General features: G+C 35.5%; 1 protein-coding gene across 1 annotated transcript in view; it reads right to left on the bottom strand.

Annotated features, from left to right (window-relative positions):
* Nucleotides 1-14,623, bottom strand: part of PCSK5 (proprotein convertase subtilisin/kexin type 5) — a 251,048-nt gene that overhangs the window by 17,353 nt on the left and 219,072 nt on the right. The window contains exons 25-27 of the mRNA XM_066988258.1: nucleotides 10,787-10,829; nucleotides 9,853-9,995; nucleotides 8,410-8,610 (exon numbers count right to left, since the gene is read on the bottom strand). Coding sequence (XP_066844359.1) covers nucleotides 8,410-8,610; nucleotides 9,853-9,995; nucleotides 10,787-10,829 — 387 coding nt within the window. The remainder of the gene's footprint in view (nucleotides 1-8,409; nucleotides 8,611-9,852; nucleotides 9,996-10,786; nucleotides 10,830-14,623) is intronic.

The raw sequence follows: 14,623 nt of genomic DNA, 5'->3' as shown, positions 1-14,623 counted from the left end.
TCCCTTCAGGGAAAGAGTTTGGTGGCTACCAGAAAGAATTGCCAGCTCAGGGACTTCAGCCATCTGCTCTGACCTGTCACTGTTCCTTACACACGAGCAAGATAAGGACAAATAAAAGTCTCAGAGAAGGACAAACAAAATTCACAGCTCATTGTGAGCTGCTTGACCTTCCCTCCCCAGCCCCCAAAAGCTACCATTATGTACCTGGGAATCTTAGAAGCTTTCCTTTAAATTCTTTTCAGTCTGTAGCTCTTATGGTTGGTTGCAAATGAAACTTCTAAATGTGGAAGTTGTCGATCTGTGATGTAGAATTGCTAACAACCAAAACTCTAAAAATGGGATGTAGGGATTGGTCTATTCTCCTGTGTGCCTGGTGACAGGACGAGGGGGAATGGGCTAAAGTTGCTCCAGGGGAGGTTTAGGTTGGATATTAGGAAGAACTTCTTTACTGAAAGGGTTGTTAGGCATTGGAATGGGCTGCCCAGGGAGGTGGTTGAGTCACCATCCCTGGAGGTCTTTAAGAGATGTTTAGATGTTGAACTTAGTGATATGGTTTAGTGGAGGACTTGTTAGTGTTAGGTCAGAGGTTGGACTAGGTGATCTTGGTGGTCTCTTCCAACCTAGACAATTCTGTGATTCTGTGACTCTGAGAAAACATCATATTCTGTTATTATACTGTTCTGCATTTTTTAAATTTATTTTTTATTAAAATTTATAACCTTTTCAGATCCACCAAGCTAGTTTTATCCTTATGTTTACAGTCTTCCTTGGGTTTTTCAAACTAAAATGCCTTCTATTTAGTCTTATTCAGGCCAGAATCTGACTCAGTGTCACACTGATTCTTGTTCCTTTGTCAGAATGAGTAACAACTTTGACATATATCCAGCTCAATCTCCCTTATTCCTTTATGGAAACTGAGAAACTGAATCTTACTGTGCCACTACTTGAGCTACGGTTTACTGTAGCTCTGCAGCTACCATAGTGCTCTGCCCATTCAGTCTAGTCAAGGGCATATCAAACTGAAAGACTGCGGGAAAACTGATATATATATATATATATACATATTCTGTATACATATATCTATATTCTGTTTTTGTCCTGGTTTGGTTGGGATAGAACTAATGTTCTTCACAGTGGCTAGTATGGTGCTTTTTTTTTTTTTTTTTCTTGTGATGAACACAGCGCTGACAACACACCATTTCAGTTGTTACTGAGCAGTGCTTACACTAAGTCAAGGACTTTTCTGCTTCTCATGCTGCTCCGTTGGTGAAGATGTTGGGGATGCAGCAGGAGCTGGGAGGGGACACAGCCAGGAGAGCTGACCCAAACTGGCCAACGGGATATTTCATACCATATGGCATAGTACTCAGCAAGATAATCTGGGTGAGTTGGCATTACTCAGGGATTATCTTGGTGGTGAGCATTGCATTATGCATCACTTGGAGGATTTTTCCTTGTCTGTGTTCTTTCCCTTTCCCTTTCCCTTTCCCTTTCCCTTTCCCTTTCCCTTTCCCTTTCCCTTTCCCTTTCCCTTTCCCTTTCCCTTTCCCTTTTCCCTTTCTATTTTTTTTTTTTTGTCTTTCTTATTAAACCATCCTTATCCCACCTCATGAATTTTCTCCTTTCTGATTTTCTCTCTCACCGAGCTGTGGGTGAGTGAACGAGTGGCTCTTTTGTGCTCAGCTGCCTACTGGTGATAAACTGTAACAGTTTTCTTTTCTCATTTGAGTTTGTAAACGGGACATGAAAGACACAATGACAGAGTTTCTTGAAAACTAGTGCTGTAAGATGTTAACTGTGGTCTCCAAACTGAATTAATGAAAAAAAATGAGTGAAATTCTAGCTCCATTAAATTCAATGTCACCATTTTCCCCTTCTTTTTACCGAAGTGGTTTTACTTTGAACTGTATCCCAGAATTCTTCAATTTGATTTTAAAGAAAGATTAAATGAGTTCTCAAAAATATTCAGGGTGAAAAACTTAGGTCTGTGTGGAAAGAAGTGGTTGTTCTGGAAAATTGAAGGCTTATTTAAAAGAAAACAAAACAAAAAAACATCAACACAAAAAGCCCTCCAAAACCTCAAGACCAGAGGTCAAACCAGAGAAGTGGACATATCTAAAGAGTCACGGCTTTAAATATAATGGCATTTGAAACAGCTTATAGTCCATCCTTTAATCAGTTTAAAGCCACAACTGCATTGTAAGGGTTCTTGCTAGGATATATTCATCCTCTCTTTACTGTTCATCTTGTTCTCTCTACCCACTCTTTATGGACAATGTACTTAATGACAGGTAGTGCAAGCAGTAAGTGTTCATATGGATAAAAGTTGGTTTGTTTTTTTTTTTCCATTTTAGATCTTATATATTCATGCTCTTCTCTGAATAAATGGGGGACCTAAAAGCTTATATTTTTAAGTTGTTATCAAAGTAGCTACTTGTGCACATTTGTAATTGCAATGCTCTTATCTTCTAGTTAAAAAAAGACATTGAGTTCTACAAGGAGAGTATTTTTGCAGTGTAGAACCGTGGCACAGTTGCTGCATTGAGGAATGCAGAAGGAAATGTGCATCCATATTCCTTTTAGAAGGTGACCTGTCTGACTTTTACACTGTGTAGCGTGATGTGATTTGAATATCATCCAGTTGAGATACTACCTAGTTTGTTAGATTTTATTCTGCACATGGCACTGGCCTTGAAACACTGATACAGTCAAGAATAAAAAGAAAACAACAACAACAACAAAAAAATGTCACATATATCCAGAAGGTAATTACAATTACATAGACACGATAAAACATAATGAAAACAATATACTTATGCAATAAAATACTAGCCCTATCCCATTTCAAAGGCTTATGTGAACTGTAAATTTAAGGAAATTATGGGAGTGCTGAGAAGTAAATCACAAACTGCAATAAACATTAATTCACAATCTAGTTATCTTGTAACAACCATAGCATTATTTTACAAACAAATAGCTAGAATATGAAATCGGCATGCCTAAGAACGTATTGGATAATGAATCATTTTTTCTTGCCTCTAGCAACTTGAAATTTCACATTTGGATGATGCTTAAAAAGGTCTTCTAACTCTTCCCATGGTATTCTAATTATACACTCCAAATGTCGTAACATTTTCTCATTTGTAAGACTATGACCCCTTCTCTTCTGCTTCTGATTTCTCTACTATCTTCTACCCACCCCATTCCATTTTTTTCCTTACCCATTCTGAGACCTTCATATGTATATCTGCATATCTGGATTAAGGTCAGAGAACCTTAATAATCCTTTTGAAGCCTGAGTTACTGTTTTCTTTCAACCAGAACTCTTCTAGCATGATGCATTTTTGCTGTTTTTGTTTTACTCTATATTTAGGAAAAGGAAAATATGCAAGATTGATGCAGTTGGTCAATGGCTGCTTGTGGGAGGTTGCGTTCATTATTGGGGGTGGTATGTAATAGTAAACAGAACCAGCTGCTATTTAACTGCATAATTTACTACAGCACATATTATCTGCATGTAAAGAAGTACATGTTCCGTTTCGTGTTTGCATCAGAAACAGACCTCATTCCACATCCATTTTTTTCATTTTGTACTTTTCAGAAATATGTGGTAGACTAAACCATGTAACCAAGGAATGAATGAATTTTTAGGAAGCAGTATTTACAGTGAACAGGCAAAATGAAGACCTGACTGTAATTTGCAAAACATCTAATCCAGTTGAAAGGGTGTGTGTGTTCACTTGATGAATAAAGCTTACACTAGTGTGTCTCCTGGCTTCCAAAGTCATTTCATCATCTGGTACATGAGATAAAATACAGATGTTTCATGCTAGAAGCACAGAGCTCAATATCTTTTTTTTTTTTTTTTTTTTTCCCCTTGGCTTGCCCTGTCTTTTTAAAAGCCTATATACCAGACAAGGTCTGTTTCCTTATTTCAGACCTGGATATGACTTATTAATGAGTCCTGATACGAATCAAACTGTTTGACCAGCAGAGTATGCCCTCAAAGTTGATATCATTTTAGTAAGTTGTTATTTATAGAACATTTTGGGTTTTTGTGTATGCTCAAAAATATTCAAAAGACCGGTCTATCATTTATCCTTGCATAAATATATATATATATATATATATATATATATATGTGAAAGCTTAAACAGTGAAAAAAAAGTAAAAAAGTATTTTATATCCACAAAGGTTTAATCCTCCCTTAGATGGACCAGTCTCTCAAATTGCAAAGAAAGTCAGACCGTGTTGTTTTCACCATGGCAGGCTCTGTTGTCCTGCCCTTGAAATTATGTTCACCCCAGAACCAAACAAAACTATAGCCGTTGTTTCCCAAAACTCACTTTGTCACATATGGTAAGTCAACACAATCACTAAAACCACAATGGAGCCCACTGAATCCATGTGGCTGGAAGAGCCAAAGGAAAATGGCTTCATTGTTTGTAAACACAGTTCAGGGTCTAATGCCTCAGCTTTCTGTTGTAACATTTCTGAAGAAAAAGAGTAAATAGAAGACTAACATGGTAAAAGCTGACGTAAACTACTGGATTTGGAAATTTTGGCTGTCTTCCTAGCTGTGTTTTCTTCCTGCATTGTCTGGAGTAGGGTATATACTAAGGATGAGTTTGGTGTGATTTCATCCTCCCACCCATGACAGGGGCGAGGTTGTTTATTTCATACTTGTTTCCCCACGCACAGCTCAATCCCCCAAAGTGTGAGGACTAATAATCGTCTGGTCCGTATTACTTAATTAGAACAACTCATCAGGCCACCAAAGCTCAGAGGCAGCTGTGCCATGCTGCTGCACTGAAGTAAATGTGTCAAGGATACCAAGCACCTAGTGGAAAATATATATTGATAAATAAGCAGAGAAGATGAGAACCAAAAGCCAAATCTCTGCCACAGTCTTGCCCACATCAGACTGGTGAACAAACGTAGAAGTATTTTTATATCACCTGAAAAACACACAAACTTCATGGAACATGCCCATGCTGCATGGCAGGCTTCACTTTGAAACTAAATTTGACAACAGAAGACAATGTTTTACCAAGAAAAATCACCCTGGAGACAATCAAAGTAGCTGTAAAACAAGTTAAAGACTAAAAAAAAATAAACTGGGATAAAATATTTGGGGATCCGCCCAGAGGAAGAAGTGAAAAACTGGGGAAGTTACCACAATTTTGCATCCATCCAAATAAAAAAGAAATAAAATTCTTAGTTCCCATAATCCCCTTCAAAATATATAATGGAAAAGAGGAGACCCTATGGAAATGTTTAAGAAGACCTGGAGAGGAACTGTTGTCCCAGGAGCTTTTTCCGTATAGTTATGCCAGCCCGAACCTTCACTGACTGTCAGTTTCAAGATGTAGGTTTTCATCTTACCTTTTCCTGTACTGAATATACTGTGGCACATTGCTAAACATGGTGGTAAAAGACAGTGGCTGCCTCAGCTACATTTTATTGGTTTTCAGAAAACTTTAGCCAATAAAGGAAGACATTCTAAAAGATACTGAAACTCTGTTAAGTTTTTTTTTTTGTTATTTTGTTTTTGTTTGTTTGTTTTTCTCTTATAAAATTATCCAGGTATTTTGAACCCTCATCCGAGTGTGAAATATAATGCAGTTTCTAACTAGGAATCACCTTATTCAAGTGATAGGAATCTAACTAGGAATCACCAGGTATTACTGGTGTTAAATAAACGTATTTTGATCCTTCCTGATTCCTTCATTTTTGTTAAGGATCGTAAGTATGGATTTTCAAATATAGACGACACAGTTGGAAACCTGGACTCAGCTTATAGCTGCCTCTTGAATGTATCAGCAAAAGAAATAAGTGAAAGTGTGATTTTCTAGCCAAAATGCCAATCATTTAGATTTCATTGTTAGTTAGCAATTTAAAATTAGTTTTTTGGGAGAGGTGATCCTAGAGTATCTGAGCAAGAAACTTCATAAACTGTTGATAAATTTAGTTATTCAGGGTGTAGCTTCAGTAAGACAGTGACATCATCATTAACATTTTGACTTGAAGGGTACTACTGTTCGAAAACTTTCCCTGTTGAGAAAAGGCTCAAGATATCACCAAGTTCAATGTCACTTTTTTAGCAACTGTATGCCATAGCTGCTGCCACGCTGTAGAGTCTACCCAAGAGAAGGTGAAGATCCTCCAGCCAGGTTTCCTGGACTCCTGTCACCAACTACATCAGGGAACAAGTGGCTTTGGATCAGTCATTAATGCTCAAACCAGTACAGCTCAAAGAGAGATATATCTTGAGGTATGAAATGCCCCTAAGTAAGTTTAGCTTTAACTATTGGAGAGAAAATGAAATAGTAGGCAAGGTGGAGATAAAATGTTTCCACTGTACAGTAAAGCTGTGTAGAGACCTGCATCAGCTGCTTGCTCAGAAGAAAACAGCTGACAATGAATCACCTTATTTGACAGTGTTAGAAGTAGACAACCAATAGCTAGACCAAACCACAGATGTGTTCTTTCCATGACACTGATTCAGAGTGTCTCAGATTGGGAAAATACCCATCTGGATGAAATACAATGAAATGCATGGAGGAGACAAACTTTTTATTAATATCTCTTCTTTCTAGATCTCTCTGATCTTTTTCTAATGTGAAGAAATATTGTTTTTGATGCAACATTTCTCCATAGATAAGCAATGACTAGAAATGGTCAATATTTTTTCTTTTTCTTTTTCTTTTTTTTTTTTTAACACTATATTAATTTTTGATTCAAGTCCATAGAGATCTAAGGATAACCATTCTTTGAAGTGTTTGAGTCAAATAAAGGCATAGGAGTCGGAAGAAAAATTGTATTTGATAGAAAAATAAATCTGGAAGGGACCATAAGTAAGATAGTCTCTCACTCCACTCAATAATCACCCCGTCAGATGTTTTTTATCTGTTCTTAAGGAGCTGTAGTGATGGAAATTCCCAAATGTCCTCACAGAGTCTACTTTTACTCTATTATTCATTCCATTTGGAAGCCTCATTTTTTCCAAGGCCAATCTAATCTCCTTTTCGCCATTTTAAGTCCTCTTTACTGCACATAAATAGACCTGATCTCTTCCACTCTTCTTCGTGATTATGTTCCTCTTGGCCTCCCCATTCAGTCCCAAGGGTCTCATTTGTCTGAGTTTCTAATTTTAAACATATATGCACACACATGTATATACATATATATATATTATTTTTCTGTAGACTTCTGTTATTCCTCACTGTTTCCTGATATATTGACCCACTTCTTTCTTTAAACATTGTGCCCCAAACTGAACCTATTATTCCAGCTGATGCCTTATGACTGTAAAGAGTGAAAGGATTATGTTGGTTACTTTTCTCTTTGTTTATTGTGATCAGACAAGTAGATATTGAAACTCTGGTGGAAATTTTACTCTCTGTTGGAGGGTATGGTGTACCTACCATTTTAAGGTGTCACTTGCAAGCCTGTCTAGATTCACTGTGGTGCACAAAGTTTCACTTAAAATGAATTAATTTACCTATCAAATGAGTTTTAATTTGCATGCTGGGTGATAAATTCACCATTAGCATGGCCTCATTGGGTAGCGTAACCCATTCAATTGTACTTTCCATAACTTATATAATAGGAATGACAAATACTGTACAGTGGACTTTTCATTTAATGCTTTCTTAACAAGAAATAGATGACTGCACTGGAATGCACTTGCAGATGTTTTATTAAAGGAAAATAATTTAAAATATAGTACAAATCATCCTCATCAACAGCTTTTAATTTCAAAAGCATTTTCCTTCCAATTACATTATTTTATTTGAGAAGAAAATAATAGTTTTCTCATCCTATAGATGAGCTAACCAAGAAAGAACTGATACTTTTGTGAAAGTATGGAAATAGTCAAGGTAGGACAAGAACTCATAATGCAGTTTTACATTGTGTATTCGATCTCTTAGTGGTGCATGTAGAAAGAGGATTGAAAACAAGAAATGTTGCTGTTAAATACGCACTATACACACACATTTGATTCTTTCTAGTTTCCTTCAACTTACATTCACTAATGTGTAGAGAATCGATGGCCAGATAGCTGTTCTAAAACATAACCTATAAGTCTCCCAGTATAGGAACTCCCAGTTCCTTATTTTTATAACTTTTATTTTTTAAAATATTATCTTTTAAACTCTTTTCTGTGCAGATAAAATAACTCCCAGTATTTTAGAAAAGGAACACAGAAGTTATATTAAAATGTTATGCTCTTTGCAAGGAGATGAATTTCAGTCTGTGATCAAAGCAATATTTTTAGTCAGTACAATTGTATGTACTGATGAAAGTGTATTTTCACTCAGACTGCATGATCTTGATGTCCTCTTTCTAAAGTTCTTAGTAGTCTTCAGAGAAACAGAAAAGATTAAGAGGTCTCTTGCAACTTACCATCCCAGAATTTCCCAGTGGGTTGATAATTTCTTGGATCCAGGCACTGTCCATGAGACAGCAGGAAATCTTTTTTGCACCCAGTGCAGTTCTTGTAGCTATACCCAACACAGGTTTTGCAGCTCCTATGGCAAGGTTCACATTCTCTAAACATGTCATCATTGAAGAAGCCTTCTCCACACTCAGCCACACATGTGTCACCTGCAACAGAAACAGAATCTAGCATCATGGTGTCAACTGCTAATCATGACAAGAAGATACCTCACCAGTAGACCTCTCTGTCTCCAACAAGGAAGTTTAAGACAAACTAATAATATATAAGAATATCTGAAACTTTTTTTAGATATATAAACTATATTTTTAATGTGAACCCTAAATTCAGTTCAGCTGCATACACAATGCTCATAAAGTCTTCAAACCAATCTGCACTGAAATTGGTATCTCAGGTGGGTTTTCATCCATATCTTATACCCTGCAAATACATATCTTATGAAAGTCCAAATTCTTGAACAAAGTTCTCTGGTTAAATCCCAGTTTTTCTATTGGCTCTCTATAAAACCTAAGTCCAGAATTTCCTAAAAGTGTAAGATATATGCACATTTTGAGGTTTGGCTGAATCTCCAGTTGCTGGTGAATATAAAGACAAACTCAGGTAAGCCTGATTCAGCTTAAACGTCTGTATACTGTAGCAAAGCCCCTAGAAGTTGTTATACTTTTTTTTTTTTTTTTGTGCTTTCTTCAATTTCAGTTAAAAGAAAAACAGACCACCATATCACCTCAGGTTGTGACTACAGAGTTTTCCATGCATGTGATGCTTTTTTAGTCCTCTGTTGCACCCATGCAGTAGGCAATGCACAAGAACACCTCAAGATTTCCTGTGGTTCCTATTTGGCACCATGTCTGAGCCAGACCTGCTTGATTCATGGCTTCCTAATAAAGTTAAGAGATTCTGAGTCTTGTGTGAATCTGATGTGAAACTTTGTGGTTTAACTAAATTATGTTTAAAATGTTTAAGGCTCATTACTTTATGTGGACCTTAAAGTCAAAGTAAAAATACACCTAAAAACAGTAAGGAAATGTTTAAGTGTTTTTCTGTGAGATAAAAGCCTCTCCTGTCACACAGTCTGAATCAAATAGATTTTTTTTTTTTTTAATTTGACCAAAAGTGTGGTAATTCATTAAAACAAAACAAAACAAAACAAAACAAAACAAGAAAAAAAAAATCTCCCAAGCCAGTGGATATTTAGTGCCAAGTATTTGGAGTTTTTGAAACAAATGGCATCTTATTTTAAAGCAAAGGACCTGATTCTGCGAAGTGTTAAATCCCTCCAGCCTCTTCTGTTTGCCATAGGAGAGTTGTGAATTTGAGAATTTGAGTCCAGACTAAAAAGGAAAATGTCTAAGATACTTCCAGGTATATGCCATACTTGTTACTTTGCTTACCTGAGAGATAAAAGCCTTCCTTACACAAGTCACACTTATCCTTGTCACATCTATCACAGTTGCTAGGACACTGTCTACACTGCAGGGAACTTTCATCTCTGTAGGTATCTTCTGGGCAGTATTTATAGCAACGCTGTTTATACCTATAAGATAAAGTAAACATAAATGGTAAATTTCTTTTGAGGTTAATGAGTTTGTTTTCTGTCTGTTTCTAGGTGTAATGGCAAAGCTCTTTTCTCACCCCAGTGAACAGAAATTATTTGAATTATTTGAAGTGCATTTGTGGTTAGCTCTTCAATTTTAATAAGTCATATTTCCTGATATCAGAATTCTTAAGTATAGCAAATTTGATATTTTTTTTAAGTGTATACACAAAAACGAATGTTTGCTTAAATTACTATATTGTGGGTCAAAAGAGATGACCACTTGTGTAAATGTATAATCCAGTGCTACAGCTGACTGTCTTTTCAACAACATTTCTTCTGTCACAGTAATTGTTACAGAGATATCTCTTAATACTCTCTTTGAAAAGCAGTAGGGTTCTTTCTTTCCCTCCATTTAATTTTTTTTTTTCTTTCCTTAACCTCCTTAAATTTTTAAGTGCCTGCTGAGCTGCAAATACCAGAATTGGGCACAATATACTAAGAGCATACTAGTTCCAAACCCAGAGGCACTAATTAACTTGTATACATTTTCTGTTCAATATACCTCTCTTTATAAATGCAAAGATCAAATCAGTCCATAAGGTTTAAATGATCTTGATAGTGTATGATTGGCTGTTTTTTCACCATTTCCCAAGCTTTTTTCAAAGTTACTGTTCTCAGATAGGCAATACTTAAAAGGAGTGGGACAACATAAACAGCACAGATTTATGTGGTTAAGCACACATTTTTGCATCAGAAAAAAATGTACAGGCATGAAGAGCTATACTCACATGTAATAGTTCTGAATGCATGCTATGCAGATTCTTGGGTCATCTGAAATTAAAAATGTGAAATTATGTAAATAATATTCAGAGATAGAATGAGAATGTTAAAAGGTTACATTGTGACACCATTTTTATGTTAAAATTTCTTACATTAAAATCACTATAGTCATAATTATAACATGATTTTCTCTGAATCTCTGCTTACATTTTTTGGACGCAAGCTCCTCCACAAACAAGTTCTAGTTTTTTTGTTTTGTTTTGTTTTGTTTGTTTGTTTTTCAGTGACTGGTTACTTTTGAGTCTTATTTTTGAGCACAAGTCACCTAAAAAGTGATGAGTAATTAAGAAGTGCAGTTCTGAATAGCAGAATCTTCCCAGGAGCTCAAGTTGGACAAAAAGTCTAACTTGTAATACAAGGAGACAGTGAAGTATCCAAATCTGTAATTTCAACCTATTTGTTCATTTTTGGCACGTCTAAAAGCAAACTTTAAAAAAATATGTAAGCAATCATTTAATCTTAAAAGTTAGACCAACACTTCTCTATATAATGGGAAGGCAAGGCTTTTTATTAAACTTTTTCATCATAAAATTAGTTTTTGCATTCAAAAACTTTGTTAAATGAACAAAAAAAGCGCTTTATAACTTCTTAAAACTGTTACAATGATGGGTATGGCTTTATGCCCACATTAAGGGAAGAGTATTTTCTGTAACCTTCCTCTATCTTCTGTTAGCTTTCAATTTCTTTTACCTTCTCAAGTATCCCAAGGGGAACAGAGTAGAAGGAAATGGAACAACCTGGCCAAATGTATTTATAAACTATGAAATGTCTATAAATTATTTTTGATATTAATAGTACTCACAAGACAAAATTTTCACTGAGTCTGTTTGAATTTTGTATACAATAAATCACTCTTTACACATGTAAACTTATTAGGCAACTTGCATTTGGTTTTGTAAGTAGTTCTAGCAATTTATTTATGAGGTGTAAAGCTTTTCCCAGAAATGTTGCAGATCTGTGAAAATATTCTGTTTGCTGTTTAGAGCACAATCAGAAACAACAATCACATAATCTAGTGTTCTTTGGATTAGGTTTTATATTAAAAGAGGAAATACTCTTAAAATATGAAAATATTTTCTATGAAGTCCTCTGTTACTTCCAGATAAAATACTTTTGGTTTGTCCACGAGTTCTTTTAATGAGATACTTTTTTTTTTTTTTTTAATTGCAATTGAAGACAACTGCATTTTAAGCTGGTTTAGGAACTAAGAGAAAACATCTAGAAATGAATCAGTAAAAATAGTTTGTTAAGATTTCAGACTAGGATGCATGTTGATGAGAGGGAAAAAAAAAAAGGTATCACAAACATCTAGAAGGTGCCTAATCACTCAGAACCTTCTTGTACCCTGCTGCTGACATACAAGCGTAGGCAAAATTGCTGATAACAAATAACCTACTAGAAGGCCACAAATATAGTAATAGCTAGTTTGCTGTATTTCACTTGGGAAAGCACTGAGTCTTTCTTCAAACCTAAGATTTTGGAGGAGGGCAGAATTCCTTAATAATTTTGAAAAATGAAAATCTCAGAAAGTTATAGAAGCAAAGCGAACATGATGAAAATTTTGTCTCATTTAAGTTTTCAGCAATAATGAGAAAAATATTTTTTGTTGACCTTTCTGATGACAAAACCAAGGGGACTCTGAAGTTTCTAGATTGTTTCTGAGTGAGTGGAAGTAATGCGTTACCCATGGGCCTCATATGCTACTCGGATGGTGAAAGAACACTCATGGGGTGTTAATGCCAGTCTAACCATGGCAGGTATCAGGGATTTGTTTGCTTATTGCTGCTGATAGCTTTGTGTAAAGTTATACATCTGTCTCTTTTCTGATTCCAGTATGTAGTCAGGAGTTAAAATGGAATGAAGAAATTTTACAGTTTCTGATTTATTATCCAATAAACTTTTAAAACAGTGAAGGATTGCAGGGGGCATACATCTGGCTTTCTGATTAGAAACTGTGAATTTTCTGAAAATACTTATGTTTTAAGATATGTTTTTTCTCTGTCATTCAGAGTGCAATTGAGGTTACAGTGTCAAGGAACATTGTTCTTGTTATGTCTCTTACTCATGTCAAGACCAGCCCATAGTCTAATCTGGTATTTGAACATACAGCCATTGGGATTGTGAAGCCTAAATCCATTTGCATATTTGTCTACTATATTGTTTATCAGCCTTTACTGAACATTGCTCTTTCTCTTACAGACATACCCACTAAATGGAAGCTCTACCACCTCTTATATATAGTCTTAGTTTTTGAGTTTAAACTGTTGAGGAATAATGCAACAGTTTAGAAAGGAATGCAATCAGGGAAGATATCTGAAAGCAAGCAGACAGAAGGCTAAATATATAAGTATTCCTTCAATAGCAAATTTGATATTTAATACATGTTATGTTTCCAAAATCTTGGAAACAAATTTTAAGAATGAACTATCTGGGGAATTTTAAGGATATTACCATACAGTTCCTCAGCAGTAACTCCTTTAAAATCTGCCACAGTCTGTTCTTGGACTAGCAGTAATAAATACCTGTTGGGGCTGAAGTCAGCTTGTTCATCCTATACTCACTTAGAGCTCACTTGCTCATGAAACAACTAGATTTCTGTGACATGAAATGGGTTGATTGATATATCATGCTCTAAAAGATTTCTTGTCAGGAGAATTGCTAATATTTTATCTACACACAATAGTTTCCATTTGCATTGATTTCCATTGTGCTGAGTCTCACCCACTTTTTGAATACAGAAACAAAATTAGTCTTGATAGCACTGGAAACAGGATTCAACCAATTTTAAAATATATGGCCTCAGACACAACCAAAATCCTCTATGACTTTCTGTTTTTATTGTAGCTTTCTTAGATAAGCAAAGATGATCTGGAGTTCATAGAAAAAGTAATTTTGTTCCTTTCCTTTTCTGTACTAAAGTGATCGTCCTGTACTCTCCCTTGCAGCCCACTTTTCATAAGTACAATATATCTGTAGCAGAGCTCTGTTCTAATTTAGAAAAGGGACATGCAAAGACTAAATACTGGTCCAAGGACAAAGAGACTTACTTCTTCTTGAAGCTCTCTGGTTTGTACAGAATTAGTGGTACATTTTTTTTTCTTTTTCTTTTTTTTTTTTTTCCCACTACTCCGTGAGGGAGTATGGGCATTAGTGTTACAAGCAATGCATTGCTGTGCTGGAAGGGCACTTTTGTTCTTTTGTCTGAATGTATAAGAACACTGCAGGTGATTTTTGTAGTATTACCTTAGAGGCTTAATGAAATATTTACCGCATAAATCCATAGTAAAAATGAGCTCCAGAGCATTTTGAAAATCCCTGTCACTGTTTCACTGTATCTCAGAGTTCACAATATTTAGACAGATCCTAATTCTGGAAACATTGTGTGGTTAGTTTACTGTACTTATGAGTTGGCCTTAATCAAAGTATCTTGTCCAGATCCAGATCTTGCAATGACTGGTATGCATATTTAACTTTATCTGCTGTATACAATAAAGCTGTGAGTTGAAACTAAGTGCATGGGTTTATTTTGCAGTATCTGTATTTAGATTGTAACTTTTATTTTAGCTTTCTGATTCATTTATGAACCTTTTTTTTTTTTTTTAATTAAATATTTTGAAGTATTTATTGGCTCAGCTGTGAGCCTAGAATGTGCTGAATACACTTAACTCCTCTTGCACCCAGGAGAAGCTGAGGATATTCTGTGCCTGTGACTTGATGCCTGGTTTACCTTTCTTTTCCAGTTTAATTAAATGTAATGAATGAAAATGATTTTATATTACATTGCA

This window comes from Anser cygnoides, chromosome Z (genome assembly GCF_040182565.1).
Source record: "Anser cygnoides isolate HZ-2024a breed goose chromosome Z, Taihu_goose_T2T_genome, whole genome shotgun sequence".
Lineage (NCBI taxonomy): Eukaryota > Metazoa > Chordata > Aves > Anseriformes > Anatidae > Anser > Anser cygnoides.
The sequence above is the reverse complement of the archived record's forward strand: the minus strand, read 5'-3'. Positions and strand labels throughout refer to the sequence as shown.